This window comes from Medicago truncatula, chromosome 3, assembly GCF_003473485.1.
Source record: "Medicago truncatula cultivar Jemalong A17 chromosome 3, MtrunA17r5.0-ANR, whole genome shotgun sequence".
NCBI lineage: Eukaryota > Viridiplantae > Streptophyta > Magnoliopsida > Fabales > Fabaceae > Medicago > Medicago truncatula.
Window position 1 is genome coordinate 23,658,470 of NC_053044.1, and position 9,477 is coordinate 23,667,946.

At 42.0% G+C, this 9,477-nt stretch overlaps 1 protein-coding gene across 1 annotated transcript; it reads left to right on the forward strand.

Moving 5' to 3' along the window:
- The first annotated feature begins 1,244 nt into the window (after positions 1-1,244).
- Positions 1,245-9,003, forward strand: LOC120579563 (uncharacterized). The gene is made up of 3 exons (XM_039831992.1): positions 1,245-3,568; positions 3,828-7,287; positions 8,977-9,003. The coding sequence occupies exons 1-3, from the start codon at positions 1,245-1,247 to the stop codon at positions 9,001-9,003; spliced, it is 5,811 nt and encodes a 1,936-aa protein (XP_039687926.1).
- The last annotated feature ends 474 nt before the right edge of the window (positions 9,004-9,477 follow it).

Below are 9,477 nucleotides of genomic sequence, written 5' to 3' on the forward strand. Positions count from 1 at the left end.
AAGTCCTTCGATAAAAAAAATAAAAAAATAAAATGTGTCTATTTTTGCATAAGCATATCATGCATCATCTTGCATTTCATAGTCTCAAATCCAAGTCTCACACAAATTTTCTTCTCCAATAAAAAGGTCAGCTCGTTTCAAAGGTGGCACCGCGCATCCACTACAAGTCTACTCGTACTCATTACACTCGTGCAACTGTTAAGAGAAAGATGGATTTTCTCGAGCAAGAGAATCGGGCGCTCCGTGAAGAAGTGGCAGCCATGCAGACTAAGATGGACGAAATGGTTGAAATGATGAAGACGATGGCAGATATGCGGACCCAAGAGCAAGCTCAGGCTCAGGCTCAAGCTCATGCTCTAGCACAAGCTCAAGCACAAATTCATGCACAAACACAAGCTCCTCCACCTCCCACCAATACTCAGGCTGAAGCATCTTCCTCTGCCATCCCTGAATGGACAATATGTGCTGACACTCCGACACACTCTGCTCCACAACTCTCCGTGCCTTGGTTCCCGCCTTTTACTGCTGGCGAAATACTTCGTCCCATTGCTTGTGAAGCTCAGATGCCTACTCATCAGGTGACTCATGTCCCTCCGCCTCCTGTAAGAGCTCCCCCAGTTGTCATGACTTACTCAGCACCTATGATTCACACTGCTCCACAAAATGAAGAACCCATCTTCCATTCAAGGAGTATGAAGGCCTATGGTCAAGTGGAGGATTTACAAGAGAAGTATGATGAGATGTACCGTGAGATGAAAGCTCTCCGCGGAAAAGAAAGATTTGGAAAAACTGCTTATGACCTCTGTTTGGTGCCAAACGTCCAGATACCTCATAAGTTCAAGGTCCCAGATTTTGAGAAGTATAAAGGGAACTCCTGCCCTGAGGAACATCTAACAATGTATGCAAGAAGGATGTCCGCGTATGCTAAGGACGATCAGGTCCTTATTTATTACTTCCAGGAGAGCTTGGCTAGTCCCGCCTCAAAGTGGTACATGAATCTGGACAAAACAAAGATCCAAACTTTCCATGATCTGTGTGAAGCTTTTGTGGAACAATACAATTACAATGTAGATATGGCTCCAGACCGAAGTGATCTTCAGGCCATGACTTAGGGGGTCAAAGAAACATTCAAAGAGTATGCTCAGCGGTGGAGAGATGTTGCTGCCCAAGTCAGCCCACGTATAGAAGAGAAGGAAATGACCAAACTTTTCTTAAAAACTCTCAGTCAGTTCTACTACGAGAAGATGGTCGGAAGTACGCCCAAAAACTTTGCTGAAATGGTTGGCATGGGTGTGCAGTTGGAAGAAGGAGTCCGAGAAGGACGTTTAGTAAAAGATGGAGTTTCTACCAGTGGAACCAAGAAATATGGCAACCACATCCCGAGAAAGAAAGAACATGAGGTTAGTATGGTGGCCCAAGGAAGGCCTCAGCAAACTTATCCAACCTATCAACACATTGCTGCCATCGCACCTACTGCCAATATTATTCATCCCCCAAATAGCCAGCCTCAATTCCCACAATATCCTCAACACCCTCAACAATATCCCCAACAACCATACCAGCAACGTCCATACCAACAACAACCATATCAACAAAATCCCCCACATCCCTATCAACAACAGCAACCTCGACCACAAAGAATGCAATTTGACCCAATTCCCGTCACCTATGCGGAGTTACTTCCAGGATTACTCAGAAATAACTTGGTTCAAACCAGGCCTCCTCCTCCAGTACCAGAAAGACTGCCAGCATGGTACAGACCTGATCAGACTTGTGATTTCCATCAAGGGGCCCCAGGTCATAATATTGAAAGTTGTTATGCCTTTAAGTATGCAGTACAGAGGCTAATCAAAGAAAAGAAGATAACCTTCACAGACTCAGCGCCAAATATTCAAACCAATCCATTACCAAACCATGGTGCTGCAACTGTCAACATGGTCGAAGATTGCCAAGAGACTCACCATATTCTCGACGTTCAACAAATCCGAACACCTTTGGTCCCATTACATGCCAAGTTATGCAAAGTAAACCTCTTTAAACATGATCATGATGGCTGCAACGAGTGCCTTCTGAACCCCTGGGGTTGTCAGAAAGTGAAAGATGATATTCAAGGACTGCTGAACCAAGGAGAACTGGTTGTTGAAAGAAAATGTGACAATGTATGTGTTATAACCCCTGAAGAGCCTTTGGAGATATTTTACGACAGTCGGAAGTCAGTTGCTGCTCCTTTAGTGATTTGCTTGCCTGGTCCAATACCTTATACTTCTGAGAAGGCAATTCCTTACAAGTACAATGCCACTATGATAGAAGGTGGTCGTGAAGTTCCAATACCACCTTTGCCTTCTGTGGAAAATATTGCCGAAGATAGTAGAGTATTGAGGAATGGGCGTGTTATCCCTATAGTGTTTCCAAAGAAAGTTGACGCTCCGGTAACAGAAGAAACTCGGACTAAAGATTCCGGTGCAATCAAAGATGTGGGTCAGACTAGCGGGACCAAGGCATGTTCTGATTTTGATGAGATTCTCAAGCTGATAAAGAAAAGTGAGTACAAAGTGGTTGATCAACTGATGCAGACTCCGTCAAAAATATCCATAATGTCTTTGTTACTAAATTCTGAGGCTCATAAGGAAGCTTTGATGAAAGTCTTGGAGCAAGCTTTTGTAGACCATGATGTGACTGTGAGACAATTCGATGGAATAGTGGGGAATATCACTGCATGCAACAATCTGAGTTTCAGTGACGAAGAGCTCCCAGAGGAAGGAAGGAACCATAATTTGGCATTACATATATCTGTGAACTGCAAGACTGATGCTTTGTCAAATGTGTTGGTAGATACCGGGTCATCGTTAAATGTAATGGCCAAAACGACCTATGATCAGCTTACTTACAAGGGTACACCTTTGAGACAAAGTGGAGTAATGGTAAAAGCTTTTGATGGTTCGAGGAAGAATGTTCTCGGAGAGGTGATTCTGCCTATTACAATTGGGCCACAGGATTTCCAGATTACTTTTCAAGTGATGGACATCCAAGCATCCTACAGCTGTCTACTAGGCCGACCCTGGATTCATGAAGCGGGGGCAGTAACGTCTACCTTGCATCAGAAGTTAAAGTTTGTGAAGAATGGGAAGCTGGTAACGGTAAATGGTGAAGAAGCTTTATTAGTAAGTCATTTATCGTCTTTCTCCTTCATCGAAGCCGATAGCATTGAAGGGACATCTTTTCAAGGACTTGCCATAGAAGAAGAGAATACCAAGAGGAGTGAGTCATCTATCTCTTCTCTAAAAGACGCTCAAAAAGTGATACAAGCTGGAGGCTCTCCCAGCTGGGGAAAGTTGATAGAACTGCCAGAGAACAAGCGCCGAGAAGGACTGGGTTTCTGCCCATCAGCTGATTTGTCCAAGCCTAAAATCATTGTCGAACCAATCAGAGGTACTTTCCACAGCTCTGGGTTCATTCATGCAATCATTGAAGATAATCCCGAAAGAGTGCCACGAAGCTTTGTGACACAAGGAGGGTCTAGCCACAATTGGGTTGCTGTAGATGTTCCTTTTATTGCTCATTTATCCAAGTAATGCACTTTGTTTCGTCTTTTATGTTTTTTTAAAGAAAATCTTTTCGCCCCGCCCCAAGCGAGAGTGAATCTATCTAGGGCTTTTTGCTTCAAGAATTTATCATCAATCAAATAAAAATGTCGTTTTGTTCCCGACTTTTTGCCTTGTTTTCTTTTATGATTTTAGAAAAAATGGTAATACAAAAAACAAAAAATATAATCACCTTCTAAAAATCTGCACTTACTTATTTTCTAAAATCATCAATCATATATGCAGATTAAAAACCAATGAACCCGGTGAACAACATAACCCTATGATCTCTCCCAACTTTGAGTTCCCTGTGTATGAGGCGGAAGAAGAAGAGAACGAAGAGATTCCCGACGAAATCTCTCGGCTACTTGAACAAGAAAGAAAGATCATTCAGCCCTATGGGGAAGAATTAGAAGCCATCAACTTGGGTACCGAAGAAGACAAGAAGGAGATCAAGATTGGGGCATCACTTGAGGCAAGTGTCAAGAAGCGAGTGATAGAGCTTCTCAAAGAATATGTTGATGTGTTCGCTTGGTCGTACCGAGATATGCCGGGTCTGGATACTGATATCGTGGTACACCATTTACCTTTGAAACCCGAGTGTCCGCCGGTCAAGCAGAAATTAAGAAGAACCCGCCCTGATATGGCCCTCAAGATTAAAGAGGAAGTGCAGAAACAGATCGATGCAGGTTTCCTCGTTACATCAAAATACCCTCAATGGCTAGCCAACATAGTGCCTGTTCTGAAGAAGGATGGCAAAGTCAGAATGTGTGTTGATTACCGTGACCTTAACAAAGCTAGTCCCAAAGATGATTTTCCATTACCTCATATTGATGTACTAGTTGACAGCACTGCAAAATCCAAAGTGTTCTCCTTCATGGATGGTTTCTCCGGTTACAATCAGATCAAGATGGCGCCCGAAGACAAAGAGAAGACGTCTTTCATCACACCTTGGGGCACTTTCTGTTACAGAGTAATGCCGTTCGGTTTGATCAATGCAGGGGCTACTTATCAAAGGGGTATGACTACTATCTTTCACGACATGATACACAAAGAGATTGAGGTTTATGTGGATGACATGATCGTCAAGTCAATCACTGAAGAACAACATGTTGAGTATTTGCTAAAGATGTTCCAACGGCTAAGAAAGTACAGACTTCGTCTGAATCCCAACAAATGTACTTTTGGTGTTAGATCCGGAAAGCTTCTGGGCTTCATTGTTAGTCAGAAAGGTATTGAAGTAGATCCAGACAAGGTCAAAGCCATCAGAGAAATGCCAGCTCCGCAAACAGAAAAACAAGTAAGGGGGTTTCTCGGACGACTGAATTACATCTCCCGTTTCATCTCTCATATGACTGCAACATGTGGGCCGATATTCAAACTCCTCCGCAAGGATCAAGGGATTGATTGGACAGAAGATTGCCAGAAAGCTTTTGATAGCATCAAAGCGTACTTACTAGAACCTCCGATTCTCATCCCTCCAGTTGAAGGAAGACCACTAATCATGTACCTGACTGTACTAGAAGATTCCATGGGTTGTGTGCTCGGACAACAAGACGAAACTGGAAGAAAGGAGCATGCCATTTATTATTTGAGCAAGAAGTTTACTGACTGTGAATCTCGCTATTCCATGCTCGAGAAGACTTGTTGCGCACTAGCCTGGGCTGCTAAACGTCTCCGTCACTATATGATTAGTCATACTACTTGGTTGATATCTAAGATGGATCCGATCAAGTACATCTTTGAGAAACCTGCTTTGACAGGAAGAATTGCCCGGTGGCAGATGTTATTATCCGAATATGATATTGAGTATCGTACCCAGAAAGCAATCAAAGGCAGTATCCTTGCTGATCACTTGGCTCACCAACCAATTGAAGACTATCAGCCCATCAAGTTCGACTTTCCTGATGAAGAGATTATGTATTTGAAGATGAAAGATTGTGACGAACCGCTACTCGGGGAAGGTCCAGAGCCTGAATCAAAATGGGGTCTAATATTCGACGGAGCTGTTAATGCTTATGGTAGCGGAATTGGGGCAATCATTGTCACTCCTAAAGGTGCACACATCCCTTTCACGGCCAGGCTAACGTTCAACTGTACAAACAACATGGCAGAGTACGAAGCGTGTATCATGGGTATCGAAGAAGCCATCGATCTGAGAATTAAGAACCTCGACATTTATGGTGACTCAGCCCTTGTAATCAATCAAATCACAGGAGAATGGGAGACTCGTCACCCCGGCTTGGTTCCCTACAAAGACTATGCAAGACGATTACTGACCTTCTTCAACAAAGTCGAGCTACACCATATTCCTCGTGATGAGAACCAGATGGCGGATGCTCTGGCTACTTTGTCTTCAATGTACCAAGTAAATCGTCGGAATGAAGTACCACTGATCCATATCAGACGTCTTGAGAGACCCGCTCATGTATTCGCCACTGAAGAAGTTGTTGATGACAAGCCATGGTTCCACGATATCAAATGTTTCCTTCAAAGGCAAGAGTATCCACTTGGAGCATCCAGTAAAGACAAGAAGACTCTAAGAAGATTGTCTGTCAATTTCTTCCTGAACGGGGACATTTTATATAAAAGAAACTTCGATATGGTGTTGCTCAGATGTGTTGACAAACATGAGGCAGACTTATTGATGCATGAAATACACGAAGGATCCTTTGGGACTCATTCTAGCGGACATACAATGGCCAAGAAGATATTGAGAGCAGGTTATTACTGGATGACAATAGAAGCCGATTGTTACAAGCATGCCAGGAAGTGTTATAAGTGTCAAATCTATGCCGATAAGATTCATGTGCCGCCGACTGCACTCAATGTTCTTTCCTCCCCGTGGCCATTCTCTATGTGGGGCATTGACATGATTAGAAGAATTGAACCCAAAGCTTCAAATGGACACCGCTTCATTCTAGTGGCTATTGACTATTTCACCAAATGGGTTGAAGCTGCATCTTATGCTAATGTGACCAAGCAGGTGGTAGTCAAGTTTATCAAGAATCATATTATTTGCCGCTATGGTGTCCCTAGCCGGATCATTACAGATAATGGGACGAATCTGAACAACAAGATGATGAAAGAATTGTGTGATGATTTCAAGATCGAACACCATAATTCTTCGCCTTACAGACCTCAGATGAATGGTGCTGTTGAAGCTGCAAACAAAAATATAAAGAAGATCATCCAGAAGATGGTGGTGACTTATAAAGATTGGCATGAGATGCTTCCCTTTGCATTACATGGATATCGTACTTCTGTACGCACATCAACAGGGGCAACCCCTTTCTCTTTGGTATATGGCATGGAGGCAGTACTTCCCATAGAAGTTGAGATTCCTTCAATACGAGTTTTAATGGAGGCTGAATTATCAGAGGCTGAGTGGGTTCAAAGTAGGTATGACCAATTGAATCTGATCGAAGAAAAGCGCATGTCTGCTCTTTGTCATGGTCAGCTGTATCAAAAGAGGATGAAGCAGGCTTTTGACAAGAAAGTTCATCCCCGTGAATTCAAAGAAGGTGATCTTGTGCTCAAAAGGATCTTGACTTTCCAACCCGACTCTAGGGGCAAGTGGACGCCTAACTATGAAGGCCCGTATGTTGTCAAGAAAGCTTACTCAGGCGGTGCCATGACTCTTCAAACCATGGATGGTGAAGAACTTCCACGTCCTGTGAACACAGATGCAGTCAAGAAATACTTTGTCTAAAAGTTATAAGAACAGCTCGGTAAGTCGAAAACCCGAAAAGGGCGGCTTAGGCAAAAATGAGCGTCTCGGTGGGCTGAAAACCCGAAAGGGCGGCTCAAGCAAAAATTAGAGACATTAAACAGAAATCATTATCCTGATAGGCTGGAAACCCGAAAGGGCGGTCTATGCAAAAGTTAAGGATAAAAAAGAAAAAGACAAAGTAACTGCGTCCAGTCAGGCACAATCCACTTGGGGCATGTCTACTATCAAAGAATCTCCAAATCTGAAGCATCAAAAGCAGTAGAATTCAAGAGTTCTAAGGGGGAATGGGGTTATGAAATTCAATGTACCTTCCCATTTTAAAATTACCATTTTTTTTCAAATTTTGTAAAAAAAATCCATGAAGTCATGCCATCTGCAGGCTGTCATTCAATCAATAATATTTGAGCCTATGGCCCTTCTGTTTAAAATTCCCCTTTTATTCTATTTTTAAAGTTCTTTCCATTGTTTGATGATAATATTTCGAAGTAGAATTCTAAAAAAAAAAAAAACTTTTTTCCATGTCTTTTTAAAAAAGGGGCATAAATGCACAAGTACATATTAGGACTTGAGAGTGAAGGAAGCATGCGTCAGCACGTTCCTCAAAGAATGGTTAGACCCCACCAGAGAACCATGATTGGACACTGAGAAAATTCAAAAAAAAAAAAAAAAAAAGAAGGGCACAACGACGGAAGTGTGTCAATGGAAGAACATTATGTATCAGCTTACAAAGGGCGACTTTTTCCAGACTTTTAATGGGTTTCATCCCCATAAGGCATGTGTTTGATACTTTGTCCCCAATGAGGTCATCTCCAAGGAAGTTTGCCGAGTGTATAAGTACTGTGATGTCAGTCCACTTTCCACCTTACCAAATCTTCTCTTGTCTCATCGAGTCCATCTATCATATACAATAAATACATTCATGCTTTCGGACGTAATACATTCATACACCCATACATCCATGCATCAACACTTTCATACATTCTTATACAACATACGCATCGCATCATTTCGTACATGGTTGCATCAATCCCACAAAATTTTGTTTAATAATATCCCCTCAGTTCGGTCCTCGTTTCATCATTATGTCAAGTGGCAAGTTCTAGTAAATGAACAGCTTGTAATCATCATTTACATCAAAGGTGTCATCCCCAGTGTGTCTGGTCAAGAGATGTCACGAATCAATCAATTTCAAGCGGCAAGTTTCCGACAAAAGGACAGCTTGAATCTATTTTCAGTCAATTTCAAGCGGCAAGTTTCTGACAAAGGGACAACTTGAATCTATTTTCAGTCAATTTCAAGCAGCAAGTTTCCGACAAAAGGACAGCTTGAATCTATTTTCAGTCAATTTCAAGCGGCAAGTTTCTGACAAAGGGACAACTTGAATCTATTTTCAGTCAATTTCAAGCAGCAAGTTTCTGATAAAGGGACAACTTGAACCTATTTCCAGTCAATTTCAAATTCAAATACAAAAGTGTCATCCCCGGCGTAAAGCCATTTCTAGTCATGACACTAGTCAATTTCCATTTCAATTTCAATTTCAAAAGTGTCATCCCCGGCGTAAAGCCGTGCTAGTGATGTCACTAATCAATTTCAAAGTGTCATCCCTGGCGTGAAACTGTGCCAGTGATGTCACTAGTTAATTTCAAATCACCTATCATACAGGTAATAGACAATCATCTTCCCCAGTGAAACTACATTCCCCTAGCGGAGTCAGGATCCCTTTCTCTGGCGAATTTTGGGTATCCCATTGTTGTTTCTCATTCCAGTCGAGTCACCTATGTCATCATTGCACTCATTCTTGCATCAAATGCATTCATAGCATCTTAGGTCAAAAATGGTGTACTTTGTATTTAAGTCTCTTCGACCTGTCAATTCAAAGATTCCATCTTCGAATCTCCGGACGAAGAAACTTAAATAGGGGCATCTGTCATACCCCAATTTTTGACCTAAGATAGCACTGACACGTGTCATTTAACTCCGACCGGTCTCAGCCTTTCAAGCAAAAAATTCGGCAGGGAGGTATTTTAAAATACCTCATAGTTGATTCCGAGTCGGGCCCTCTTCTCCCAATTTTCATTTTTTATCTTTTTTTAGTTTCCATCTTTTATTTAAATTCCTTTTAATTTAATTAACTCATTTAGATTTTATTTTTTAGTCTTTCTA

Bases quoted from the DNA above. Each gene is read 5' to 3' on its own strand.
- LOC120579563 (XM_039831992.1), top strand. From the start codon at position 1,245: ATGGTCGGAAGTACGCCCAAAAACTTTGCTGAAATGGTTGGCATGGGT. The intron at 3,569-3,827 runs GTAATGCACTTT...TCATATATGCAG, and splicing joins TTTATTGCTCATTTATCCAA to ATTAAAAACCAATGAACCCG. The intron at 7,288-8,976 runs GTCTAAAAGTTA...CCTATCATACAG, and splicing joins ATGCAGTCAAGAAATACTTT to GTAATAGACAATCATCTTCC.